A 15,996-nucleotide genomic window follows, 5' to 3' on the forward strand; every position below is an offset into this window, starting at 1 on the left:
CAGCGAGGGTGAGCGATTGGGAATTTCGATAGCGGCTTCAGTCAGCTTGGAGTTGGGGAGGGGGTCTGAAAGCTCCACATGGCCAGCGCAGGACCGCTGCACTGCTGTGACTATACTGTCACATTGGGAACGCAGCAACCCCAGCCTCTGCACAGCAAGATCCCATTGACAGAGACCCATCGCTTTCTGGATTGGTGACTGACAGATAAACATGAGCCACATGTTTCTTACTCTTCCTCAAATAACAGCGCAGTGATGGTCAAAACTTTGTCTAAAATGTCTAAAACTGAGGTGGTGGGGGGGAAGAGGCAGGCATTGCAGGTGAGAGGGGGCAAATGTTCAAAGGAGGTGTGAGGGGCAGGGTTTTGGTAGGAGCACTGTCAGGGTGGTGGTGCTGAAAGCAGATCCATCAGGGGCTTTCAGACATGTGAGGAATGAAGGGATAATGGACCAAGGGCAGGCAGAAGGGAGGAGTTTCATTTGGTGTCATGTCCAGCACAGCAGTGTGGGCCGAAGGGCCTGCGCTCCTGTGCTGTTCTACATTCTAATAGCATGGGATCTCACATCAGAGGTTCTCAGTAGAATCCCAGCAGAATCACGACATCCCTGCTGTGGAGGAAGAGGCCATTCAGCCCACTGAGTCTGCACTGACCCTGTGAGAGCAGCTCACTACCTGACCCCATCCCTGTAACCCTGCCCAGAGGCAGCAGTGGAGGGGTGTGTTACTGCAGAACCCCCACGTGGATTGGGGGGGGGGGGTGGGGAGAAACCTCAGCTCCGGCAAAACTCAGACTCCGGACACAACAGGCAATAGAAGGCCAAAAGATCAGATTGGCCGGGATAGAAAACTTCAGGGAGTTCCCGGGAATGCCCTCGACTGTGAGAATTGGTTACTTGGTTGCTGACTTGGCCTGAAATTCTGACTGTCCCAAACAAACAGTCAGGATAACAAGATTCACAACTCTTACTGAAATCAGGAAATAACAACAGAGGGGCTGGAGAGAGAAACACACACCTTGTTCTCAGTCACTTGGTTCTGAAAACCTCCCAAACACAGTGTTTTTATAACGGAGGCACCGTGAACGATGGCTACAGATCCCTGAGAGAGTGAGAATGAAAGTGAGAATCCCTCTTCGTGAATTGAAGGCTGCAATGCTGTGGGTTCACCAGCTCAGGCAAGATGACAGACGAGGACTTTTACCTGGACTCCTCCATCCAACAACTGGTTAGTGAGTCACTGTCTCTCGGGATAACAAACTCCCAAACTGCAGAGCGTCAGCAGCTAAGGGGATCGTGACAAGATGCTGGGTTTGTGAGAAACCAGTCTCACTTCTGGTCCAGTCCTTTCTGCGGATGGGACAGCCTGGAACAAGATGCCTTAAACCAATCCAGTTCCGATGTGGGAATGTGAGGATAGGGAGGAGCAATACCTCGGCAGTGGTATTCTCAAGAGGTGGCAGACGGATCTCCGTGGTACATGCTCATCACCTGATGCCCCTCACTCAGGAACAGCCCACACCAGGCACAATGGAGTCATTCAGGGAGAGAGACAGGTCTAACTGTGGCACTGACAGGGCTATCCCTGCGTGCTTCCTGCAAGATGCACAGATGCGTGGAAGTGATGGACAGGATCACCAGGAAAGAGTCCCCTCGCTGTGGCCTGTATGTTTGCCGTCCCTGAGCTCGAGCCCATTCTTAGCTCCATCGCTGAGTCGTTGTGAGAAAACAGGCCTCTCTCTGAACACCCAGAAATAAAAGGCCCCAAGCAGCTCCCAGAGTAAAACACTTCCTCACAGTGAGGGAAATGAGTGAGGAGATCCTGAGAAACGTGGAGCGTTCTTCACAACGTGAGAACGTCCTCTGAAAGAGGAACACAGACAAGACATTCAGCCCAAGTGCCACCTCAGCCTGAAGCTGACCCAGACTTAAACCTGAGACTGAAGTGAAAAGTGGCCAGGCACCTTCAGAGAGCTGAACACATTCCAGTGAGCACCTGAGAGCACTGTCTCAGTATTCCCACTGTGCCTTCGCAGGGTTACTACAAACCTGGGGAGGTGGAGGGGCGCAAGATCACCCGGGGCCCGTCCAGCGGCTCCTTAATACAAACCAGCTCACCTCACTAGCGCATGACACCACATTCCTAACTCCATTCGGAAAACCGCCATGGCAGGAGATTCCCGAGATGAGAGAGAAAACACCTTAGGAACATCCTTGAAGCTTCCTGAACAGGTCAACATCTCCACTGCCTCATGTGGGAGTGTCTCGCATCGGACTGACCAAAAAGAAGGAAGCTCACTTGGGAAGGCAGAACACCTTCTGGGACTCGTTTGGGAATACTCAAGAGTACAGGTGAGGCATGGGAGCAAACTCACCAAACTCCCCCCCCGAACGTTATCAAACAAACCACCCTGACCGGTGTCTGACAGAGCCTGCAGGTTACACACTGGAATTCTTAGTCAGAACTGATTGGTCTGGAATGGTTTCTCCAACCCGGAGAGACAGCCAAACAGAAGGAGAAGCCAGTGATGAGGGAGCAGACAGTTGCCTTGTCCCCTGGACAGGTTCCATCCCACACAAACTAAACCTTCCTATGGTACAAGCCACTCAGTTTTCTGGATAAAACCGAACCTCAAATCCACCTCAGTGCTCCCCCCACCCCCCCCACCAAGTCAGAAGTCAGACCAAAGTACAAAGCACACAGCACATCTCAGAGGGTTGTAGCACCTCTTACAGGTGACATTAACAAACAGGAATTACATCCACACGGATTTCACACCAACCTTCCATTGAAGCAATCAAAAATCACTTCTCAAGGATCGAACATCCCTCCCCACTGGAACTCAGTCATGTTCTTATAAGTTAATGTCATCAGCATCATTGTACCATCTGACAGGCTATTTGACCCATCAGGTCTGTCTCTTTGAAAGAGCTATCCAATTAACTTCCTTCAACTGCTACCTTCCTGCACTTTGGACATTTTAGAACATTGAACTGTACAGCACAGTACAGGCCCTTCAGCCCTTGATATTGTACTGACCTTTTATCCCACTCGAAGATCAGACTAACCGACATACCCTTAATTTTACTGTCTTTCATGTGCTTGTCCAGCAGTCACTGAAACGTCCCTAATGTCTCTGACTCTACTACCACAGCTGGCAGTGCATTCCACACACCCGCCACTCTCTGTGTAAAGAACCTACCTCTGACATCTCCCTGAAACCTTCCTCCAATCATCTTAAAATTACGAGGAGGAGAAGGTGAGGACTGCAGATACTGGACATTAGAGTCGAAAAGTGTGGTGCTGGAAAAGCGCAGCAGGTCAAACAGCATCTGAGTAGCAGGAGAACTGACGTTTCAGGCATAAGTCCTTCATCAGGAATGATGGGCTAATGCCCGAAATGTCGATTCTCCTACTCCTCAGACACTGCCTGATCTGCTGTGCTTTTCCAGCACCACACTTAGACAGCTTAAAAGTATCCCCCATCGTGATAGCCATTTCCACCCTGGGAAAAAGTCTCTGGTTATCCACTTATCTCTGCCTCTCATCATCTTGCAGACCTCGATCAAGTCACCTCTCACCCTTCGTCACTCCAATGAGAAATGCCCTAGCTCCCTTAACCTTTCTTTATAAGGCATGCCTTCCAGTCCAGGCAGCATCCTGGTAAATCTCCGCTGGACCCTCTCTGAAGCTTCCACATCCTTCCTACGATGAGGCGACCAGAACTGGACACAATTCCAAGTGTGGTCTAACCAGGTTCTAAACAGCTGCAGCATAACCTCACAGCTCTTAAACTCAATCCCCTGCTAATGAAAGCCAACACACTGTACACCTTTGAAAGAATCCTATCAACTTGGGTGGCAACTTTGAGGGATCTATGGACATGGACCCAAAGATCCCTCTGTCCCTCTTCACTGCCAAGAATGCAGCCTTTAACCCTGTATTTTGCATTCAAATTTGACCTTCCAAAGCGAATTACTTCACACTTTTCCAGGTTGAACTCCACTCAGTTGGTTCCCTGTTTCAAGTTGTTCTAGATCTCAACTTGCGATGGGAAAAAAAGGGCTTATTTCCTCGCTTTTTCCTGCTGGTGCTCTGATTGGGTACCTTCAGTTTCTGAACTTTAGCCAATAGTCAACAAACGTCTCCTCATCGAATCTATCTGTGACTTTCAGCACTTCTGTTAATCTCACTTCAGCTTTCTCTGAACTAAGGGAAACAACTGCAGGCTCCACTATTTCTATAAGTCCCTGGACCCTGGGATCACCTGGGAAATCTCTCCAAAGGATTGAACCAGACCAATACTTCAACTGAGATCATATTCAAGTTTGTGAAGGTTTAGAATAACATCCTTGCTTTTGAACTTGATGTCCCACTTCACAAAAATCAATGATCCCTTCTGAGCAGTCAACTTGCTGTGGCATCTTTCAATAACCTCTCGATTATGCTGCTGTGTAAAATGGTCCTTACTCAGTTCGTAGGTTCCCTTCATCCCTCCTCCCAAAATATGATGTATCACAGTTTGTCTCTTGCATTTGCCCCCTTCCCAAACAGCTTTATGTCCTTCCCAATTCTGTTCCTGTACTTCACAAAGCTGCATTTTCCCAGCTGTGTGTCACCTCTGCACTTTGATGTCTTGCACCCCCTGGCTTTTACAGTCAATGTAAAATAAAAATGATGTTCACACAGACTCCTCGCAAATACCACTGGGTAGCATCTGGAAAACAGCAGCTCACCGCTAAGTATTCTGCTCTTTGACTGATTTTATCTATGCTGCAACTGTTGCTCCATTCCCACACATGAATTTTTCCAAACGGGTTACGATGTAGGACATGAACACCTTTTGAAAATCCATAAACACACAAAACCATCTTATCACCGCCCTCTCTGAAGCTTCACAAAGCCCCGGACTGTTACCTTCTAGAGTCAATGCAGAAATACAACAGAGGTTAAATCGTCAGCTTACCATGTATTCCACTATCTTGTCATGCAGTATGGAGTCAGAGTCCATCATTCACAATCTCAGAAAGAATAAGAGTGAGAAGGGGGGGGACGACGACTCTGGTTGGAGTGGAGTTCTTTCTGGGAAACAGCAAAAGGAGGAAGGAGGAGGAGGAGGAGGGGGCACAGCCTCTCCCTCATGAACGAGAATTCCTTCTCAGCTTCTTCCAAGGTTCGAGACGAGGGGAATGGCCTGGTGTGGTGTGGTGTGGTTGGGTTGGGTTGGGGTGGGGTGGGGTGGGGTGGGGTGGGGTGGGGGTACAGCCACCCCCCCTGCTCAGTCCTTCAGCCTCATCTGGGAAGCTGCAGAGTGAGGGGAGAGCAGGCTGTGGGGCTGGAAGGGCCTCCAGGAGGCTTGCCTGGCTGGGGAGGTGATTTGCTGGGTCTCCCAGCCGCCTGTCGGTCCCTTTGCCCCTCTCTCTGTCTCAGTCTCTGGGTATATTCCAAGGACTCCTCTTCTTGCTGCTGCAGCTGGGGAGGGTTTGGATTTCCTTCTCACTTTTTTCTCCACACCCACCACCCCCCTCCTTCCTCTCTTTCGCCCTCAGCTCTCAGAGACATCCGGGACCCGCCGGAGCACCACGGGAAATGAAAACCAGCCCGAAAATAAATTTATTTTTGTTTTTTTTTTCGCAAAAAGGGATGTAAATGCAACGGAGGAGGAGAGGCAGCGAGGGGCAGGAGGAGGCTGGAAGCTGGAAATTGTTACATCCGCCGCGTGGAAACAAAAATGTAACAAAGGGAGAAAAAGGCAACATTTGACCTTTCACCCCCCCAACACACACAGACACACACAGAGGGGGCTGCTTCCGGGATATACATGATCCACTTCAACACAGCAGCAGCACCTGGGTGCTTTCTCTGTGTGGGTGTTGTTTTTAACAAGTTGCTGAATTATTTTTATTTTTTTTTTGTGTGTGAATTGGGGTTGACCTTTGACCTGCCTTGAGGACAGCAGCAGCAGCAGCACAGCAGCAGCATGGCAGGTCTAGGATCTTTGGTGAGTCGCACAGAGTCCTCTTGCCCCCATTGTCTCCTCCTTTCCCAAAGGGTGTTGTTCCTGCTCTTCTCTCACACACACCAACCCCCACCTCCCCCCCCCCTCTCTCTCTGTCTGGGTCTGTGCAGTTCTGCCCACACCCACACCTCACGTGGAGGTGCCAGGGTTGGACTGCAGCGGGGGGTAGGGTCAGATAGGTTACAAATAAACCTGTCGGGCTTCAACCTGATGTTGTGTGATTCCCCCACCACCCCCGGAGCAACCTGTCTGTGGGTCTCCCGTCACTTAGACCCCAATTCTAAGCTGATGTGAAACAGCCTCTCTCAGTGACAGCCTGCTCCGGCAGGGAGTCAGGATCAGGTCCTTTCCTCGCGGTCACGACGTGGGATCTTGCTGTGCGTAGATTGACCCCCCCCCCCCCAACCTTGCCCATGAACGTTTTGCGACAGAATATTTCTCAAACCAAAGCTGCTTCTGGTAAACTGTCTGGTGATGCGGAATTTCTCCAGCACGGGTTGGGGCAGGAATGGAGGTGATCACTCCCCGGACCTGCCAGGTTGAGTTATTAACATTGCAGAATCTTTTCCGCTGCGTGTGTGTGTCGGGTAGGCGCCTATTTACCCGCCTCACCTTACCCTGACCACTTCTCCTCTGGCCGTCCTACAAGCCACATACCTCTCCAGGAACCTCCATTCAACTAGTGTGGTGTTGAACCGCATAGAGAACTATTAGGACAAGTGACCGACAGTGGAGTCAGAGGCAAAAGGTTTTACAAGGTTCTTAAAAGAGAGCTTCCTGGAAGGAATTTTATATCTTGGGCTGTTTGCGTTTGAAGGCAATGGCCACAGGGGAATACGGGTCAATACTGGAGGACTGCAGGAATCCGACAGAGTTGAAAGTCTTTTGCAATTTGGGATTCTTTGAGTAAAGGAATTAAGGGTTATGGTGAGAGGGTGGGTAAGTAGAGCTGAGGCCCTGAAAAGATCAGCCCTGATCTTATTGAATGGTACAATGGGCTCCTTGGGCTCGATGGCCTACTCCTGCTCCTATTTCCTCATGATTATGGTCAGCTTGAACTGATTGGGCCAAAGGGTGTGTTTCCATGCTGTGTGACTCATATGAATGCTGATCTCACTGCATTGCTAGTCTTCACATTCTTTGGTCTATCAAATTTGCCACATTATTGGTATTTCAACGAGAAACAAGGATCCAAGCCCTTGTCCGAGATCCTCAGGCAGTTTCCCACGAGGACCCTGATAACTCTATTGTCTGACCAGTATTGACTCAGCAGCCAAAACTACATTCAACCAAATTAGCATTTATCTAATTCCTGTTTGGAAGTTGTACAAATTGGAGTTCCTGCATCAGTTCCTCTGACAGTTATTACTTAGCCAAAATATTTAACTGGTGTTCAACAGTTGGGCTATCTTGAAGCAATGGAAGCTCACCCAGAGCTGCAAACACAAATTTATTCTATTTATGGTGTGACTAGCCTGTGTGTGTCTAAGTGTTGAACTGAGCATTTTGTTATTTTAATTGCTGATGAATTCTGTCAGTATCTCAGAATCCCGGCAATAATCGAGTCATATGCAGGGTATTTGCTTTTGTTCTGAAAAATGACGTTGGGAGTTGTTGTCTGGTAATGATTTAAGATCGGAACTGCTACCACAAACTGATCACTGACTCTTGTTTCTGTCTCCTGTCAGAATGCTGGTGAGTTGATGTCTGTGGCCCAAAGCCTTTCCCAGCCAGCAGATTCTTACATAAATGATGTGAGTATTTGATTCTGGTGCCTGTATTCTTGAAATGGAATGAATATTGCGAGACAATTCCCTCCTTGACACAGTCATCAATCCTGAAAAATTGTTATGTCCTGCATTATCCTTGTCCTCCCATTTCTGGTAGGAATTCAGTTCCTGATTGTTGTCAGCTGTTATCCAGTTGACAAGCCCACTATATCAAAATCTGTTCTAGTTTTACTTTCCTGGCACTTGTGGTCACTGCCCATTCCCTGGAGTCCTTGAGTGGTGGTGAATCAGTCTCTCAAAGCTCAAAACACAAGATTTACTCCAGGACATAGACCCAGCAACAATGAAGACACAGTGACATATTTCCCAAGCAGGTTGGTGAGTGAGGTGGGGGTGTTCCCATCTATCCACTGCCCTTATCCTTCTAGATGGTAAAGGTTGTGGGTTTGGAAAAAGCCAAAGGAATCTTGGCCAGTTGCTGCAGTGCATCTTGTAGATGGTACACACTGCTGCCAATGTGTGTCACTGCTGGAGGGATGAACCGAATGTGTGAACTGGTGAGTACAACATCCCGATCTTGATCCAGGTGACTGTGAAAGCTCCTGGACAGCTGGCTGAGGATTCAAGGTTTTCACATCCCCCGAGTCACACAACAAAATCATGAGAAGCAATTATTGGTCAATGTCACATGAGTCATTGTGTTTCCACAAGCAACATTGTACTTGGTGAAGCTGTTAGAGACTGAGGTGGAAGTCTTTTATAACTAGCTGTTCGAGTGAGGTGGATCAAACTGTGCAAGTTTTTATACATGTCCTGATGAACTTTGTTGTATCAACAAACTCTTTTTACTTTTAGACAACTTATGTTTGAGCAAAGGATAAAAGCTTTCTTCTTTAAAGTGGACCTGTCTGACAGGTGTTGTTCGTCGTACTCCATTTCTTTCTCAGTCTGACAGAGATCAAAGAGTTTGCAATACAACAGCAAAAGGTGGCTTTGTCATTCCAGAGTCTCAGTGGTGGATTTTCCTTCCAAAAAGAACTTTTGTCTGAATAGATGCAGACAGGGAATTGAACTGATTTTCTCCGGATTAGAATTAAAAAACGTAGACAAGGGCAGGTCATGGAGCATCCAGTGTGGAGAGAAATTAAGTTAACTTTTCAGTTTGAAGACCTTTGCTTCAAACTGCTGGAAGGTCATTGAACTGAAACAGTTAGTTTCTGTCCTATTTTTTGGACAAAGGAGGTGGTTACTGAATGTATATTGAACACGGAACGTTTTCTCCCAGAGTACAGACATCATGACATTGATCACTGTCGTGTTTGAAATCTTGCTAATCTTTGGTCTGTAAGGAAAGTTTTTCAACATCACAACAGACAGTCAGAATGAGAACTGAGAGACAGGCATAAGTGAACACAATAGCTCAAAAAGCAAAGCTTCTACCTTGGACCATGTGAGGACAGAGGTTCAAGGCAGACAGACATGCTTCAAAATGGGAACAACATCTTGTGTCCTTCGTGTTAAAAAAACTAGTCTTCTCAGGAAGCGAGCTGATGTTTGCTTGTAGCTGTGGGATTACAGAATCATAGAACGGTGAGCACAACTGGCTATCATTTCTGCAAGGGAGGAACTAAACAAGGCCCCGTGCATTCCTTTACTCTTCTGCATATGTTTGCTGGTACACTTGCCTTGTGAAATTGAACCTGGCTACACCAGTCTCTCAAGGAAACGATCCAAATCCCTTTGGACCACTCTGAAATGTTCCAATCAAATCCATCACAGCACTCTGCGGTATTTGTTAAAAACTCAGACAGTAAGTTGACCTTACCTTTTGTGTATTGCCAGTTTTTATTAAACAATGCCCCCCCCCCCCCCAAAAGTTGTGTTACATAATTCTGCCCATTGTTTTACAGCCAAACCTTGAAATGATGTGGGCTATGAAAGCTTATCAACATGCTGAGATTTATTTCAATGTAAGTACAAATTGCTTTTTGCTGTATTCTTGATTAAAGGCTTTTATTTGATTCTACATGAATGAGGAATTAATGTAAAAGTAAGGACAGGGTCATGATGACACAGTAAAATGAGAATTTCCATCTTTCTGATACAGAAGAGCACTTCATCCATTAGATAAAGTATTCTCATGGCCATGAACACATCATGATGAAATTCAATTGGATGGTCACCCCACATTCATAGCCAAAGCTTTAAGATCAAACACAGCATTCAAAAGTACTTACCATAAGGTAATGGATAATGAAACTGGCAAGAGCTTGTCAATGTACTTGGCCAAAAGGTTCCTGAACCCACAATAACCTTCCTGCAAGGTTGACAAATGCATTGATCCAATGTGTTGCCAATGCAGCTTCAGAAACGTACCTACCTTGTTAAAAGCAAGGTAGCAATTGTTTGAAAGGTGGAACCAACATTAGTTGAAATAAATCTTGGATTGCCAGCTGACACAATTCCCACATGGAGCAAAATGGCACCACGTTCCACTGCCTGACCCAGATCTTTACCCAATGTTGGGGCAACCCAATCTGTTTGGGATTCGGACCGTTTGTACGGAATCACGCTGAGTATGTTGGTAACAGTAGAAAGGCTCATTTATCACCAAAAACACAGAACCCAGAGAATGGGTCAATATTACCGTGCCCTGAGAAGTACTGAAGTACTTGCACCATTCCTTCATTGATGTCAATAACAGATTCAGGTCATGTACCTCTTTTTAGCAGTGATGTTGGGAACGTGGAAGTGATGGCTGACAATGTATTTGTAGTAACAATGAGGCAGGAGGAGGGATGTAACCATTTTCTAGGCAGGGTGTGCATCCTTTGTAAATGTCAACATTGACAAGGGATCTCCACAAAGGTCAAATTTCCATTTGACTGTGAAAGTCAGGGTATTTTTGGCTTTTTATCACCATTTTCAGCATTCTAATGGCAATATTAACAGGTTCTTCAGTTGGAATACACCCATCTCTGCTGTACATGCCAAGGAATTTCAGGATGCATCAGTTTTCAGGGGGATCCTGGGATGTGATCACAGTTCAGACGGAGTCTGTGCAAGTCTCAATCAGAACAGACCATGACTTGACTGTGGATACATTAGTCAGGGTAAATGTAGGGGAATAGGTCTGGGTGGCTTACACTTTGGAGGGTCGGTATGGAGTTGTTGGGCCGAAGAGCCTGTTTCCACAGTGTAGGGATTCTATCTCTCAATGAATAAAGTAGTAAAAGGGTCCAAATTGTGTCACAACTGCAAATGCTCCCTGGGAGTGTCTCAGTATTTCAGAAAGCCCAATCTGACAACAGTGGGAAGTTTATTTCTTTTATTTCACGTTATTGCCACGAGTACAGAAACCACTCTTTGTGATTCGCGGTACCTCTGTTTCCTTTCAAAGCTCATTTGTTCAGTTGACCCAACATTTCTGAAACTGACCAGAGAAGACGATCAAATTTACACAGAGTTCAGGAAGCAGTTCAGGGACTTGAAAATCGACGTACTGGATCCAGCCAAGTTGAAGTCAGACGCGGCCAAACAAGTGAGTTCCTTTTAATTTGGTGTCCTTGTAGCCATGTTCCTGACTGCTTGTGGGATTTTGCCTCATTCAACTTGAGCAGCTGTCTTGAATCTCCGTTCTCTCCTCTTGCAGCAATGGCGCCCATTCTGCCTGAAGTTTGAAACACTGGTCGAAGACTTCAACTACGGCACGCTTCTGCGGCTGGACTGCTCAAAAGATTACGTGGAGGAAAACACGATATTCGGTTAGGGGTGACAGAGGGGAAGCAAAATGGAGGGAGGCATGGAAGGGAAATGGGGGAGGGGAAGGGAATTGTGGGGAAAAAAAAAGTACATGGAAATATGTTTGTTATGGATCTCGGATGTGCTTTTCTGATTCCATCTTTCCCCACTCAGCTACCAGGATCCAATTCTTCGCCATTGAAATAGCCCGGAATCGGGAGGGCTACAACACCATGGTCTATGAAAGATCAACAAAAGCCAAGACTGCTCATGCTGATGACAAGGTGACTGAAGTCTCCACTGAGCAAGAACCACCACTGGCCCAGCCAGCAGGGTTAGCTGGGGAAGAAAACGCTGCACATTCATAGCAGATTAGAGGGACACACTGGAGTGGCTGCATCATATTCTGCTTGTCAAGAAGTGGGACCGCTCCAGCTCACAGAATTTAAGCCAGAGCTCCATGTATGAAAGCTTCAGTATAAAACCAGACAAGTGCTCTTGGAGGCACCTGGACAAATACGGACAACTCCGTCTTAAGACTCTTTATCCCAGAATGGTTCTATGTTGCCAAGTTTAATCAAACATGGTCCGGTTACAGGTTTTGCAAAGACTATTTAATCAGCTTCAAACTTCTCTCTGATGCCATGGAAAAGGCATCCCGTGGAATGCAAAGAGACAGATGAACACAGATTGAGAGACACCACATGATTATTAATATCGCTATACACACTAGAAAAACAAGGACAGAGAATTGAGTAAAGAAGCAAAGAGAGGGGAGGATGTCTTGATGTATTTAATCAGTTGCTTTTGGGTAGTACTATCCATGTAATGCAAACCCCTCTGAAAATTCAACGACCTGAGGCAAAACAAATGGGAGAAGCAGCAAATTGAGCGGTTTTGTTTGGGGTGGAGGGGAGGGGTTTGATGACAGGGAAGGATAGGAGGGAGCAGTGTTGGGATATAAAGAGCAACTTGCCCACTCCTTGAGGCAGCTGCTTTCCTGCTGCTTACTTGAAGCACGGGAGACACCTTTCTGTACAAACCATTGACAGTTTATTCGCAGTCACAATGCTTACACTAGATGCAGCAAACATTCTTACATACCAACCTACCTGATCACGCAGTGATTCGGAAATGTTTAGTCAGAACATTCAGTGGAAAGGAACAATAAAAATATATAATCCATTGGTTTTCTGTTCCTTCGTGAATATAAATGAGCTGTGCTCAACACATAATTAGCAGCAACAGTATCTGTTACTTTTTCTACAGAAATTCCCTAATCACTAGTGGAACAATTGTTGGAAAAATATGGATGGACAGTTGGGAGTGAAATCCACATGAGCTGGTAAGTTTAGCTTCAGTCCTTATTTGTACAGTTTCAGACTTGATTTTGCAGAGCTCTGTATCTAACTAAACTCCCACACACATTCCACCCCATCTACCTGACACCAGCCAAGTCTCTCAGCATCATGCTCCCAACTCTAAAAATTTCAATCACAACTTTTTTGTTTCTCTCTCTCTCTTTTAATTGATTTCATATAAACATTGTTCAAAATGTCTTAAGAAAAAAATGTACAAGTTTATACAAGGCAGATGAGGGAGCGAGAGCACAAAGGCACTCGCTGTCAGGGTTCGGTTTTCTAAAGGGAGGGTTGGTGACAAGTCCTGCAGTCCAATGCCAGGGGAATCGAGGGAGGGGAGGGCAAGTGGGCACTGCCCATTCACCTTCAACCCCTGCGAGCTGTCCGACTTAACTCTGACCTCAATCCTCCACCCCCTCCCCACCTGTGTAACGTCAATGATGAACATCCCTCCCCCAGTGACCCCGTCCAACCAAGTGGGAAGTGTGATACAGATAGATGTCAGCTCATCATGTCGCTGCTGTTGACACCATATGTGGAATTCTTCATCGAGTCATTCACTTCCCTCCGAAACACTGACAGGTTCTGGGTGAATCTGGACAACAAAAGCAACAGCAAGTTAACATGGACCGATGCTTCCATATCCCTCTCAAGACACAACCACCGAACATAAGCTGCAATACTCTCCCATGTTCACAGTCTGAGTTACTGTAAATTGCCAGCATCACAGCAGATCTAAATGATAAAACATCTCACACAACGCAAGTAACACATTTATCCTACTTGGGTATTGCTGGATAATATGCTCATCTTTACACAACACTCACAAAACAATCTGTGGGATTTTGGTATCACAGATGAAATGAGCATTTATGACCCTTTGACAAGTTGGCATGTTGAACAGCCTTCTGACAAACACAGCCAAGAAAAAGGCATTTGGCTCATTTTACCAGTGCTGGCTCACTGAAAGAGGTAACCAGTAAATTGACCAGCCTGATCTTTCCTCACTGTTGTGACATGTCATTCCTTGTTTCATTGGGATTCTATTCCCTTTCCCAAGTTATTACTCAATGTACGTCTACAACCCTGTTAGGCATTCCAGATTTTTGAACCTTCCCAGTTGAAGTGAAGGTATTGTTAACAATGCCAGAATGGCCAGCATTTTGACACTAGGATGAAGAAGAAGGGAAGTCAGACTGGTGGTCTGACAGAGTTGTGACTGCAGCCTTTACAAACGGTAAACGTCAGAGGTTTGCAAGAGGCTGTTATATTGCTGTAGTGCATTGCTTTAGATTGTGCACTCTGCTGCCCCCATATGCTGATATGCAGTTTAGCCTCTTTAGCAGTTTAGCAGTTTTGTCCTGCATTAATCTCGGTGAGACAGACATTTTGGGGAAGAGGGAAGCTAACCACAGGATATCCATTCTTTTACCTGGACTGTGCAACTGATGCCACACTCCTATATTGGCTCCGAGGCAGATTAATGTTGTTACCGTCAATTATATTAGAACCATTTCAAATATCTTAAACTGAGAACACAAGTCACAGCTTCTGGCCTAATTCTCATAGCAGCAGCATCTTTCTGAATATTGACCAAACAGAGTCAATTATTCCATTCCCTGTGAACCTTGTCTGCAGCACTAGCTCTCTCAGTCTCTCCTGATTAACGATACACCTCAGGCCATTCTGGTAAAAGCTTTGCATTTTCCTGGTCCCTTGACCTGGCCAGGGGGCAACAGACTGACAGAAGCTGATTTTCTCTTTGTGAAGCACCAACGCAGTAAACAGAAAAGGAGCCTGCAATTTGAGGGAGCACAAACACCGTCCAGTATGACAGATTTATCAAAGGTTACCTGTCTCTGTTTTTGGTCAACAGGTTCCGCTCAATCCCTTCCATCAGATTCTCAAAGCAGAGGTGCATGGCTTGTTGCTTCTCTGGAGGCTGGCTGTTCACAATACTGTTCCTCAAGTCAGCAAAATACTGCAGGGGGCAAGAAACAAAACCATTTCAAGGAAGGTTAGCTTCAGAGACCTAGCTTACAAGGAAAGGTGATGATCTTCTGGGATACAGCTTTACACATTGCCCAGTGTGGAGAGAGATTTTCATGTCTTTGTTCCGAAACTCAAGCTTGGGAGTGCAATGCCAACTCCACGACTTGAGCATGGTAACGTAGGCTGGTGATAACAGTGCAATGCTCAAAGAGCGCTGCCATAATCAAGTCACTCTTGATGGAGAGCTGTTCGACTGCAGTAGGCATTGCTGATGAGCACAGACTGATCTGCCATAAACCAATCAGTGGGGGAAGCCTTGGGATTGCACTGGTGATGGTGGGCTCAGCAAAGAGCAGGAGATGGCAGTCGATGATACTGCTTGTGTGGCAGGATGTGTGGGGAAATTTCAGCTATCAGTCTGCAACTGGCCCTCACTCTCCCAGCCCAGCTAACATTTGGTGACATGATCAGCTGAACCTTGCCAGACTGTCTGCACCAAGTCATCCCTCCAACTTCAATCGGAGTGAAACTGGTCCAAATTGAGTCACTTCTCCGAGTCTCTGTTTGAAAATAGTGAGCTCAATGGGTCGTACTCTTGCCTTTGAGTCAAAAGTTTAAAGTGTCAATCCAGGAATTGAACACATCATCTCAAGTGATATTCCCTGTTTAACACGGAGGAAATGCCGCACTGATGGGTATGACGATGACATTAGACTAAACCAAGACCCTGGCTGCCAGTTCAAATGAACATGAAAACGTGGGGATCTTCCACTGTCATCATGAGCAATCCAGCTAGTTAAGTAAATTCCCAGCCCTGGGGAGTGCTGCTGAGCAAACTGACCTTGAAGGTGGAATCACAGCTAACCAGGATAGTGAAGGAGGCATTTGGTATGCTTTACTTTATTGGTCAGAGCATTGATTTACAAATTTGGGAGGTCCAGCTGTACAGGATTGGTGAGTCCACTTTCAGAACAGTGTTCAATTCTGGTCACGCTACTGGAGAAAAGATTTTGTTCAACTTGAAAGGTACAGAAAAGATTTACAAGGGTATTGCCAGAGCTGGAGGAATTAAGCTCCAGGGAGAGGCTGTATTGTCTGCGGCTGTTTGTGTCGGAGGCTGAGGGGTGACCTCATAGAGGTTGATAAAATCACAAG

General features: G+C 46.4%; 3 protein-coding genes across 8 annotated transcripts in view; 1 reads left to right on the forward strand and 2 right to left on the reverse strand.

Moving 5' to 3' along the window:
• Window positions 1–5,560, reverse strand: part of LOC122543015 (F-box/WD repeat-containing protein 1A-like) — a 32,822-nt gene extending 27,262 nt beyond the window's left edge. For both annotated transcript variants that reach the window (XM_087984171.1, XM_043681186.2), the window contains exon 1: window positions 4,965–5,560. In XM_087984171.1, the coding sequence (XP_087840297.1) occupies window positions 4,965–5,012 (48 nt within the window). In that variant the 5' untranslated portion in view covers window positions 5,013–5,560. The remainder of the gene's footprint in view (window positions 1–4,964) is intronic.
• A 245-nt stretch (window positions 5,561–5,805) lies between these two features.
• pbdc1 (polysaccharide biosynthesis domain containing 1) lies at window positions 5,806–12,678 on the forward strand. Of its 3 annotated transcripts, none has more exons than XM_043681188.2 (6): window positions 5,806–5,999; window positions 7,706–7,771; window positions 9,658–9,717; window positions 11,148–11,288; window positions 11,400–11,511; window positions 11,663–12,678. In XM_043681188.2, the coding sequence occupies exons 1-6, from the start codon at window positions 5,979–5,981 to the stop codon at window positions 11,854–11,856; spliced, it is 594 nt and encodes a 197-aa protein (XP_043537123.1). In that variant the 5' UTR covers window positions 5,806–5,978; the 3' UTR covers window positions 11,857–12,678. The 3 variants fall into 3 exon arrangements, with proteins under 3 accessions (XP_043537123.1, XP_043537122.2, XP_087840298.1); XM_043681187.2 differs by lacking the exon at window positions 5,806–5,999 and adding an exon at window positions 6,511–6,555; XM_087984172.1 differs by lacking the exons at window positions 5,806–5,999; window positions 7,706–7,771; window positions 9,658–9,717 and having other exon boundaries at window positions 10,965–11,288.
• xpo7 (exportin 7) overlaps window positions 11,062–15,996 on the reverse strand; it is a 113,533-nt gene continuing 108,598 nt past the window's right edge. For all 3 annotated transcript variants that reach the window (XM_087984169.1, XM_087984168.1, XM_087984167.1), the window contains exons 27-28: window positions 14,703–14,830; window positions 11,062–13,444 (exon numbers count right to left, since the gene is read on the reverse strand). In XM_087984169.1, the coding sequence (XP_087840295.1) occupies window positions 13,351–13,444; window positions 14,703–14,830 (222 nt within the window). In that variant the 3' untranslated portion in view covers window positions 11,062–13,350. The remainder of the gene's footprint in view (window positions 13,445–14,702; window positions 14,831–15,996) is intronic.

The sequence above is a fragment of the Chiloscyllium plagiosum genome, unplaced genomic scaffold, assembly GCF_037043375.1.
Source record: "Chiloscyllium plagiosum isolate Xiang-an unplaced genomic scaffold, Cpla_swu_hap1 HiC_scaffold_48, whole genome shotgun sequence".
NCBI lineage: Eukaryota > Metazoa > Chordata > Chondrichthyes > Orectolobiformes > Hemiscylliidae > Chiloscyllium > Chiloscyllium plagiosum.

What these genes read in the sequence shown, in the direction of transcription:
- pbdc1 (XM_087984172.1), top strand. Translation starts at nt 10,965, where the DNA reads ATGAATAAAGTAGTAAAAGGGTCCAAATTGTGTCACAACTGCAAATGC. An exon ending in AGTCAGACGCGGCCAAACAA is followed by an intron (nt 11,289 to 11,399) that starts GTGAGTTCCTTT and finishes CTCCTCTTGCAG; the next exon opens with CAATGGCGCCCATTCTGCCT. An exon ending in GGAGGAAAACACGATATTCG is followed by an intron (nt 11,512 to 11,662) that starts GTTAGGGGTGAC and finishes TTCCCCACTCAG; the next exon opens with CTACCAGGATCCAATTCTTC.